At 38.0% G+C, this 11,637-nt stretch overlaps 1 protein-coding gene across 6 annotated transcripts in view; it reads left to right on the top strand.

Annotated features, from left to right (window-relative positions):
* The first annotated feature begins 803 nt into the window (after positions 1-803).
* The window catches only part of LOC108412692 (TOM1-like protein 2), a 36,375-nt gene continuing 25,541 nt past the window's right edge, over positions 804-11,637 (top strand). For 5 of the 6 annotated variants that reach the window (XM_017684836.2, XM_037544709.1, XM_017684841.2 and 2 more), the window contains exon 1: positions 804-888. In XM_017684836.2, coding sequence (XP_017540325.1) covers positions 837-888 — 52 coding nt within the window. In that variant the 5' untranslated portion in view covers positions 804-836. The remainder of the gene's footprint in view (positions 889-11,637) is intronic. The other variant, XM_017684865.2, reaches the window with a different exon arrangement.

Raw genomic sequence — 11,637 nt, forward strand, 5'->3', positions numbered from 1 at the left:
GAAAATCTGCTTTCAGTTGCTTTGCACCAGCGAGCTCAATTCACAACAGGAAACTCTAAGGCTTCGTTTAAAGTTGTCCAGTGAACATTTCATACGTTTAGTCTCTGACCATCTCCATTCAGCCTGCAACTATTTGATTTCATTCTAGTTAACTTTTAATATTTGTTTCTACATGCATCATTCTTTCGTTATTCCAATATTAATATTTTCAATTATTGCGTAGTTGTTGTTTTGCATTTTTTCCCATTGTTTTACGTACTTTATTATCAACGTTTCTATTATTTTATCCCTACTTGATTTGTCATTTCATATGACAAATTCATCCATTTATTTCATTTTTGTGATTCTATTGGCCTATACTGATTTGATTGATTTCCTACCGTTACATTGTACTATTTAAATTTTTTTTATTAATACATTTATCTATTTTTTTTTACTTTGATACATTTTCAAAGCATTTTACGTTTTTCTAATCCTATTTCTTCAGTCTCTGATTTCTGTAAAGCCAAAAAAAGACTTTAATCAAATGCTGGCTGAAAAAAACATCAAACCATCTATACTGCTCATTTAAGCAGCTCTATTCTTTCCTCATTTATTGTCATTTAGAACATCAAAGTTGTGGGATAATGTGGACTCATTTGCCCATTCAACGCAGGACTTCTCTGGTTGTGAGACACAAGAGCGTAAGCAATTGCGTGTCTTTATCTGATTGACAGGCATTTTCACCAATCAGCGAAAAGTTTTATCCGACTCCTCCAATCAAATGGCGCAAAGGGCGGAGCTTCATTCTGCGCTCACTGTCAGCTTCTCGCTGCGGACTGTTTGTTGTCGTCAAGATGGAGTTCTTGTTGGGGAATCCGTTCAGTACTCCCGTTGGCCAATGTATTGGTGAGTTAAAGCGTTTATGCCAGCCCAAAATTTATGACGATATGTAGTGTCATAAGAGGTTATGCCACTTGTATCCTTAGCGGATGCATTTTCCTTCTACAGTAAATTACCATACTGCCGGATAGTCCAGCATCCGGTAGCGGTTATCGTGAAGCTAGGTTAGCTTAGCTAACGGCGTTAGCGAAATAGTTTCTTTATAACGTTAGACTCTCATTAGCTGGCTGTGCTTTATTCTCAACGTTAGTACGACACCTAAGCGCATATGCCAGATTTAAGCTGACAGCTTTCTTAGGTACATGGTAGGAGATAACGTTTTGAGCGAGCTCAGTAAGTCACAGAGCTCTTTGGCTAACTTGAAGTAGTTTGACCGTCCGTTTTACTCTGCTGCCCTGACTAACCTGACTATCCTGACTAAGCCTAATTTGACTCTGTAGAGGTTCTCTGTTGTTTGTATTGCGTTGTAGGAAAGCAGTAGCGTCTCCAGACGTTTCATTTAGAAGGTGCTAAGTAGTCTGTGGTCAATGAATGTTACTCTGGACAGTATTTCACAAGTTAGCTGTATCATTTTGAGCCTGAATTGTGCAGCTAGAAGAACGGATTTATTTAGGCTCAAGTCATTCCACTCACTGGCAAATGCGAGGTTGTCAATATACTTTTCGCTGCTGAGAAAGAAGAGACAGAGACAGACCTACGCCTTGGCCTTGTAAACCCCAAACAAACATTCTTGGTGGCTTTCCAAAGCCAGTCACGCTGCCATTTAAAGCGGTACATTAGCAGTGTAGTCTGTGTGACGATCAGTTAGAACAGTCTTTCTTGCTTAATGTGTGACTGTGTTTATCAGTGATTTAAGGATTCATCTGGGTGTGTTGCAGTAGCTAAGTGGCATGACTCACCCAAATTTCCTAGTTTTCTTAATCACGTCTCTCTTACTCTTCCAATTGTAGAGATCCTGTCCCCCACAGCTTGGAAGTGGGAAGCATTTCCAAAGTAATTGTTGTTAAAAGTTTTTTGAATATTGAGCGTTCGATATCAGCTGCTCTGTTTAGCTGTGTAAACATGATGGCCTAAAATAGTTTTCCTATGAAACACGTGAAACAGGGTGGCATGTACTAGAAATATGAAAAGTTTCACATGCAGATTGAAACTAGATTTTCACAGAAGGTTTGTTCTGTTCATCTAAAGAAGTATCTGACTAATCCACGATAGCAACATATGGGCATAACCATGCCTTCATTCATGTGCTGTTGTTTTATTAGAACAGGTTCTGTAGGCCGGGCATTAAAAGTCTTATTCCAGTCATACAGGCTTGAGTTGGGCTAATAAGCAATTTAAAAAAAAATCAATAAATCAGGTCCAGATTATGTAGTTTTCAGTCATATATATAATATTCATATTCAATCTATAATCATTGCTGTGCAGTATCTACAATTTCTGTGCAATATGCAGTCATTACCTGCTCAGAAATGTGCAATATCCATATAACTGCATGTGTAAACTGTAAATTTGTATTTTTATTTTTTATTTTTCTGCTAACAGATGCCTTGTTTATTTATTTATTTCTATAGTATATCTTATATTTTGTATTTTGTATGATGTACATCTTTGTCTACTTACTGCTCTTTACCTGCTTACTGTGTGTTCTGCTGTAATGATGCAAATTTCCCAAGTCTTATCTTATCTCATATGAAGTATCTAGGGCAGTTTCCATTTGTGACCGAGGGGCGAAAAAGCCTTCAGTGTGTTAAATCTGTAAAAATCTACTCCTGATGACTTAAGTATGAAACTTTAATGAAGTATGAAAAAGACATTGTTTCTTATAGCATTTTTCTTAAGGGCCAGCACTGCATCATGTCGCTTACTCATGTTAGCGTCTAACAGCTATGTGTGTGAATGAAGAAAAAAAACAGGACTGGAGAGCAAAATGGAAAGGATCCAGATAAGATGTGTATCCACTAGCTCTGCCTCTGTCGGTCAGCTGCATCTTGCAGTGGTGTGGTCTTGTGGCCTTTTGCTTCAACCAAGCCGAGAAAGCTGCGGCACAACTGCTGCCGCCAATGTTGTAAACATTGGTAATATTGAGCAAACTCTGGCAGAGTCTGATGCTCAGATATGTGACACGAGTGAACAGGACACACGTATGACCTGAAAATGCTGATGTGAAACAATATTTAGCACCATTTTTGCTGAGCAAGAAAAGAAGCCGCATGCTTACATGTACAGACCACAGGTTTATCTATAAATAGTGCAGATCTGTTCAACTGTTCTGCACAATGAATATATTTTTCATTTTCTTAAGTCTTTAAAAATGGTTCTTATTACTGATTCTGTAATTGCTTAACAGCTTTTTATGCATAGATTTTTTTATATCTCTATTATGAAATGATTATGAGCAGTGAATATCACTTTTGTGGTGCCACTGGACAGAGAAGCATTGAAAAAAGGTGTGTGGTGGCGGGGTAAGTAAAAACAGTTGTTGTTGGGTCACCCTGTACTCTTGTTTTGTTAAGAGTTATTATTCAGTTAGATGAACCTCCCCAAAGAAACATGGTTACACTAGCAATAGTAATACAATAGTAAATAAAATGTAACTATATAAATATTAGGACTGAGAAGCTAGTTAATTTAGCTAGAGTTAGATTGAAATTGTTACTCAGTATCAGCCAATACTGAAGCACCAGGTTTGATGTTTTGCCAGTGATGCTGCTGTTTCAGCTGGTTTCATGGCTTTGGCTGCTGTGCCTCAGTGTGTAAGGTGATGCTTTGCTGGCAGGCCTGGCATCAGTTGTTGCTAAGGGAATAGCAGAGAACAGAGCAGCATTTCAGCAAATGATTAATCCCCTTATTGTAATGTGAATGCAATAAAAGCAATATCACACTTGTTTAAAGTGAACCAACTTTTTGAAAGCAGAGTGAGATGGATAAATGCTTGCTTGTTAAAGCCATATTTTGCTAAGCCTACTTTAAGTGGAAGGTACTTGTTGAGCTTCTAGACTCTCTATCTTTTTTTTAACTTGTGGGCTGAGACTATTTTCGTGTTGGTTCTAATTTAAAGTGAAGTGGTGTAATTAAATGGTTTTGTATTTTTTTCAGTATGGGCTTTGGAAACGGCGAACCTACGTTATTTCACATTTTAACAGTCGCTAAGGGAATAAGTGAGAACAGAGCAGCAATTCAGCATATGATCCCCTCATTGTCAGCTAATCGGACTTTGTCATTAGTCAAGCGGTTGAACGGAAGCTCTTCATGCCTGGTGAGCTTTTGCTTAAGTGGGTTCAAGCTTTCAGGTTTATGCAAGGCTAAGCAAGCCCAGTTAGCTAAGTCACATGCAACAAGGAAAATAAAAACATAGAATAAATAAGGGCCAGTAGAAGCTAAAGCTAGCAGCCTTTTTTCCATGTTGATGGAACAAGTTGCATGGCATGGTACATATGCAGATGGTTCCTTTCCGTTCCTATCCCTCAAAACTGATGCCTTGTTTCCTTCGAAGCATAATGTTGCATTGTGCTGTTTGCTTTACTTTATGATGCAGTTTTCCAGGGTTGTGTGGGTGTTTTGGGTTCCTGTTTCTCTCCACTGTAATTAAGAATAACATGCTCACCTGCTATTATTTTTGTGGAGAGTGGCAGTGAGATTATGGTGCTTGTCCTGATGGGATTTGGTGTTGATGAGGCTGGATAAAGAGCCCCTCGACTGTCTTGTAGCCCCACCCTTTGTGGGTTAGGATATATATATATATATATATATATATATATATATATATATATATATATATATATATATATATATATATATATATATATATATATATATATATATATATATATATATATAAATTTGTGTGAGTGTGTGTGTGTGTGTGTGTGTGTGTGTGTGTGTGTGTGTGTGTGTGTGTGTGTGTGTGTGTGTATATATGTATATGTATGTGTGTGTGTGTATGTATGTATGTATATATATATATATATATATATATATATATATATATATATATATATATATATATATATATATACACACTCACTGGCCACTTTATTAGGCACACCTTGCTAGTAAAGGGTTGGACCCCCTTTTGTCTTCAGAACTGCCTTAATTCTTCAAGGCATACTTGCAACAAGGTTTTGGAAACATTCCTCAGAGATTCTAGTTGGTTATTTGAGTTACTGCTGCCTTTCTGTCGTCTCGAAGCAGTCTGCATATTCTCCTCTGACCTCTCACATCAACAAGGCATTTTTGTCCACACAACTGCCGCTCACTGGATATTTTCTCTTTTTCGGACCATTCTCTGTAAACCCTAGAGATGGTTGTGCGTGAAAATCCCAGTAGATCAGCAGTTTCTGAAATACTCTGCAGTGTTTTCCTATTGAACAATGTTTAAATTAGACATTTGTTTGTAATGTCAGTTTAAAATATGTATTGGACAGATGTTCACACCTTTATATTTGACCACATTGTTGTCAGATGTATTCAATATAGAATCCATTTTTAAAGCAGAAAGAAGTGAATGAATGCTTGTCTGTTTAAGCCATAACCATTTGTGTTTCTTCAGTTAGTCCACTTTAGGTGGAAGGAAGTTTAAGAGCTTCTACACAAGCTTTTTTTAACCTGTGGGTTGAGACTGTTTTCATTTGCAGCTCTTGACAGGACTCTAATTTTTAAAAGACTTCAATTTAAAGTAAATTACTATGTTTTGTGTTTTTCTTTTATCCTTTGGAAACTGTGAACTGCCTGCTTTTGGTAGCAGAACCACTGTTTTGTAGTTTCAGAGCATATAGCATTTAATAGAGAGTACTGTTCTGTATGGGTGGGCAGTATGATGATATCTGTTAATACAGTTATGAATGCGATCCCAGTAGAGTTGTACAGTATGGCAGAAACATCAGATCACAATTAAGACATGATTTATTTTTTATTATTTTAAATGCAAAACTCTGGGCGCATTGAGTTTATTTATTCAGCATTTCACATCCTGTACTGCTCTAAATCGATTTAAACAGGAGTGATTATGCTCTTTGTTAATGTAACATGCAGTTACACAGTGTCTGTCAAGCACTGATGACCTTCAAAATGTGTTTAGAAAAGCATATTGTTCATCATGATAACATCATAACAATAAATATAGTCATATTGCCCACCTGTACATCACACTGTGCTTTTTGACCATATTGTGGATGTCTTCAGTACTTAAAGAACATTGAATAACTGCGTGTTTCAGAGCATAATTTGTCCCGTTTAATTGGATTTAGATCAGTGCAGCATATGTGAATTTTTTTCACAGTTGTCGATGTTAAATGTGGAACTATTGGTGCTTTTCTTCCAACCCCAGAAAATCATAAAATTGTGATGCATTTCAAGTAATGTGAAAAAGCTTTTGTGATATCATGTTGGTCAAGTCACCCAACCCTTCTGTTCTGTGTTAATATTAAAATTACTTCTAGCTGAGGTTTGAACATTTGTAGCTCTATCGGTTTTGTCTCTGCCCAGTGAGTCTTTTCCTTATTAATATTGACTAATTTATTAACTCAGCAACATTGTGGTTAGATTTCTGAATGTGGGGCCTTACTTCTAAATCTGAGAAAACGTAATTCTGCAAAATACGGTTGTTTCAGAGGACCAGCATTTTAAACAAAACATTTGACTGCTTAATGTTCACTTTATTGGGTTAGAGAGTAATTTATCACCACCCGGGGCACAGCCTTCAGCAAAAATCCCGTATCCTACCTGGGGCTTTTAGGCTGCAGCTCAGCATTCTCCTCCTACATGTGACCGCAAAAGTAAAAGAAGCTGCTTTTAATGCAAGTGTTGCTTTACTGTATCACAATTCATAAATAGTTAACCATATTAAAATGTAGAATTTAATAGTCTAAGTGGTGCTAAGTGCTGTGGTGTAAGCGTAGCTCCAGTGCAAAACTAAAGAAACAAACTTTAGACATTGAACATGTTTGCTGTACCTTTTGTTTGTTTGTTTGTTTTTGCGTTTTGCCTGTATCACTTGTGCATTTTTAGTGGTTTATGACTGTAGAAGTGAGTCTGTCTCTACAGCCTTTGGCAGTGGATGGTACAGCCTGTCGGCTCAGAACCATGTGACCTGCTCTGCTTTTCCAGCTTGCGGCGCTGGGCCGGCTGGCTTGAGCGCTCCACATCTTCTGCTCCAAGCACTCGGCAAGCACGTGCCCACATCCCTGTGGGACCGTTTGGATGTGGTTGAATGGATCTTCCATTTGCTGTTATCTTTTTTTTTTTTTTCCCTCACTTTTTTCTATCCCTGTCTGTCTCATTTGGTTCTTTTTCCTATCAAGTTCTAGGCCTCTGTGTCCACCCATCGTGCTTTTTGGATTTCGCAGTCAGAATATCCCAGCTGAACTAGCTGGTTAATTCATCGTCATGGTCTGCCACTGCCAAGTGACTGAATTAATTAAAGATGGCACATCACCACTTTTTCCTTTCCAATAACAGTATTGAAATCTTGAGAATCCGCTGATACCAATTCAAAGCTCTTTCTTTAAAAGCTATTCAGTTTTAAATTGAAGCCCTTTACTTTGAATGAGCATCTAAAAGGCCATAGTGCTCACCCACTCATTCACTCTATAACCTCACAGGAAGAAGTATACAGATAAACACATCACTCAGTAGAATTGTGTGTGCTGTTTTGGTCTGTTGCTGGATTGGATTGAATTCTTTTTTTTTTTTTTTCCCCTTTTCCACCCCTCCAATATTCGGTCCTAAGTTTTTTGCTGATTTCAGCCCAATACCAATGCCCATCAGTACTGATATTCCATCTCTAAGACATTCTTATTCTAGCAACTGTTGCAGACCTTCAAATATGGCAGTAGTATGTGCAGTATAACTTAAAGATTGGCCTGTTTTATATTTCTTTACCTCTCTGTTTCTCTGCTGCTTGTTGTTGTGCATATACATTTATTATTTCTTGGTTCATCTTAATTTCCCAGTTGGCAGAAGCTGCACTATGTAAGGTATTTTTGTTCAGATTAAAAGGGGTAGCATTACTGAGTCAGGAAATAAACATGCTGAAATCTAATGTGCATGCGCAGCTGTACACTCCTGCAAAACCTGAAATTATCATTTAAAAGTCAGAGTTTTTTGGATCACGTTGTTTGCCTTTATATATTAAAGTCTCAGAAAGAAAGTCTGTCTCTATATTTCAGTCACAAAAGCAAAATCAGCATAATAAGGCTACTGTTGAAGATAGGATGACAATAGTAGATACATCCTTGAAAGACATGTTTTGACTGAGTTCTCTTTGAATACTCTTTCAGCTCGCTCGCAACCATGAGATTCATGTACTTGGGTAAGGGATCAGAAGCACAACCAATGTTTATAATGTTCTTCCACACGTTGCAGGCGTTTCCACCAGCGAGTACTCAAAATGTCTGGAACTTACATAGTGTTGCCATATACAGCTACGCTTTAAGTTCAATGCAGTATATTCAGTATATAAGCAAGTATATAGAAATTCTTCAGAAGTCTGTTAAATAGCCTGATAGTTGCTAAACTTTGTAAGTAGAATTCCATAGGTTTTGAAAAATAGCTGCATTGAAAAATTGTATAGCTTAGTAGCTAAATTTGCTAAAAAGCTTAAATGTAAGTTTAGGTTAAGTTTAAATTTCAATGTTTTAAAAGCTGTAATCATTGTTTAAGCTTGTTAGAGTTACAGTAGAATTATGTAGATGTATTCTGTTAAATAGTAAAATAACTATGCTTGAACATAAGTACAATCAGTATAAAGTGTAGGAAAATAACTATTGTACTCTGTACCTCCTGCTGCCTGAAACAAATCTTAACATCAGAGATTTTGTCATGTTGGATTTTTTTTTAAAGCCAGCTCATGGGTACCATGAAAGTGGACAACAGACACAATGGACATAATGAACGGGCGTGATGGGTGAGGGCTCAGGGCTTCCGCTGGTGGCGGTGAGCAAGCAGGCCAGAACAGCAGGCATGTGCAGCCCTCTCCCCCAGGCCTGCTCAGGTTTGACAGTTAGATTAAAACGAAAGGCCAGCTCATGAATAAAGCTTGGACGCCATCCTGCAGCTCACCAGGCTGGAGGAAGGGTCTTCAGCCAGCCGTGAAAGCCGAGTCTGCGCTCCAGCCCCTCTTCAAGCATGGCATAGACAGCTCACTGGCACTGCAAAGCTGAACAGAGGCCCAGAGCTGCTGATTGATGGCAATTCCTGTTTGAGGAAGAGACAGAAATGCAGAGTCACAGCCCGCAGTGGGCATCTCTGATGCAGCTCCAGTCTGACAAAGTTGATCAGAATCTGAATGATATGTGTTTGAAAGAGCTGCATGATATGAAAGTTAGTACTGTGATAGTATTGCTATGGACCATTCTGTCAAGTGAGCTTTTAAAAACGCTTAAGGATTCAGTTCATAGATATTTACAGATATTTACAAAAACCCATATTTTTTTAAATAAAGCTTAAATTTTTTAAAAGAAATTGTAAAGCTGAAAGGTTTAAATTTAGCATGAAACAATGTGATTCAAAAATGCTGTCCCATCTGAAGCACAGATTTTTAGTCCATAGGTAGAGCCCTATTTCAGCCTCACCCCTACATTTTAGAGCAGGAAGGGAGGCTGCATCCTTGTCGGTTAGATCCAGTTCTTTTGAAGAAAGTCAGTGCATAACTTGAAGAATTGCCAATACTGAAATACAGAAGTTTTTGCTTGTGACAAAATTGAATGTTTAATCATTAATTTGAATAAAATAGGTATAATTAAAGTGTAGGGTTACTCCAATCAAAAGGATTTTAGTCTGAATATCAACGGAGTTAAAAGTCCAAAATGTACTCTGTAGAATGATCCATATCTTATTATTTTGATACATCTTGCAATATAATAAAATTGCATTGGTGCATTCATATTGTGGCATTTTTAAAGATGGGCTTGCATTGTTTTTGTCCCAAATTATTATTTTTGACTAATATGAATATGTTCAAATCTTCAAAGCACCCACAGAAAATCACAGTACAGATTAACAAGCAATATGTTGTGCAGCTCTTGGGTTATCTCAAGTTCAAGCCCAAGCCCAATGAGCATCCTTTCTAAACATGAATTGCTTAGGCACCTCAGCACTTTGGGCTTGTTTTCACACAGTTGCTGTGAAATTACAAGCTGCTACATGGAGGGAAAACCTGAGAGGCCCTCGGGTTTTGCTTTTGAACTCTTATTGTACCGGACATGTTCCAAGAACCAGGCTCTGACCGGGGCCACGGTGTTTGTGTGCTTATACAAGCAGGGTGTGAAAGGAAAGGGAAAGGAAAGGCTCTGGGTCTTTGCTCCTGTGAACACTGCTCAACCAGAGTTGGTTTGTTTGAATGGTCTTCAGCGTAATGAGAGGTGAAAAAGTCATTTTATCTGCTCTCTGTCTTTTTGGATGTGATCACCAGCCACTACACTTGTGGTGAGTTACTCAGCAGGAAATCAGTCTGTCTTAACAGAAGTTTACATCAGTGAGCTACGAATGTGTAATCCCTCATTTCCCCCTTTTCATCTGACCACTTGTAAGACTTCTTATTTAGCAGCTATTACGAATTATTTAGGAACTTTTATGAAACTAATATGCAAGTTAAAACGTTAAAGGAAGTTTGAAACTGCTCACAGTTCACCGGAGTTAAAGGAATAGTTTAGCAAAAAAATCGGATTTACATATTTTATACTTACAACCAGTGAGCCAAGACACGCTTGGTGTCTCAGTTTTGTTTCATTAGTTTAGAGCTGGTGCTAAGAGGCTAACTTTGCTAACAAACACTGGAAGTCAATAGCCACACAAAACTACCAAAGCTTCTGTGGACAAACCACATCTGGTTCTTAATTCAAGGTACACACAAGAGTATGAGGTGTTAAAAAGCTAAAAGCTTTCAGGGTAGCTAAAAGAAGGGGCAGCCATTAAAGATAACCAGAATCACTTCTTCCTTTGCCACTGTTTGGTATTATCCCGCGCAAGACAGGGTGAAAGGATTTGGCAACATAGATTCACCAAAGGTAACGCAGGTAGAGAAGCTAAGCGAGTGTGCTCAGAAAATCAGTGCAGTTATGAGTCCAGTTATGAACATAACAAACCATGAGCATCAACCATATATTCAAACCTGGTTATACACATAACATGACGTCCCAGACGCACCTCTTAGTATGAAGCTGATGTTACACTGTGTTTTTATCTCGTTATGAAAGGCTTTCATCAGCAAAAAAATCCAGTATGTATATTTCTCAGTAAATGGAGTTTATTTATTATTCTATTATTCTGTTTACTTATTATTCTACATTTATTTGTTTTTACATCACACTATGTATTTTTACTCCATATATATATTTTTTTAAATCGACTCTGCAAGGCCACGTAGCACATTGGGGAAATAAGCTCACTCTGCAATTCCATCTACATACTTTCCTTATCTAATCTGTCTCCCCAAAAAGAACAGTTTCTGGTGTCTGAATAACACTCGGGGACACAACGGCAGCGTGTTGCATGGGGCAGTGGTGATGGTGGCCTTGTCTCTGCTCCAGCTATGCAGTTACGGAGAAAAGAGTGTGTCATGCTGAGTAGTGATTAAACAGGCTTAGCGAGCTGAAGATGGGTGCTGTAACCGTGGCTAGATTGCAATTAAGCTTTAGGCAGTAACAGTCACATAGTGTGGAACAGGCATAGAGTCTGAGTGGTGCTTGAGCTGCCGTTTCATGTTGATGAGAGGTCTTTTTTTGTATGGAATCTAGGACCTAAATCAGCATGGTATCT

The sequence above is a fragment of the Pygocentrus nattereri genome, chromosome 14 (genome assembly GCF_015220715.1).
Source record: "Pygocentrus nattereri isolate fPygNat1 chromosome 14, fPygNat1.pri, whole genome shotgun sequence".
NCBI classification, from domain to species: Eukaryota; Metazoa; Chordata; class Actinopteri; order Characiformes; family Serrasalmidae; genus Pygocentrus; species Pygocentrus nattereri.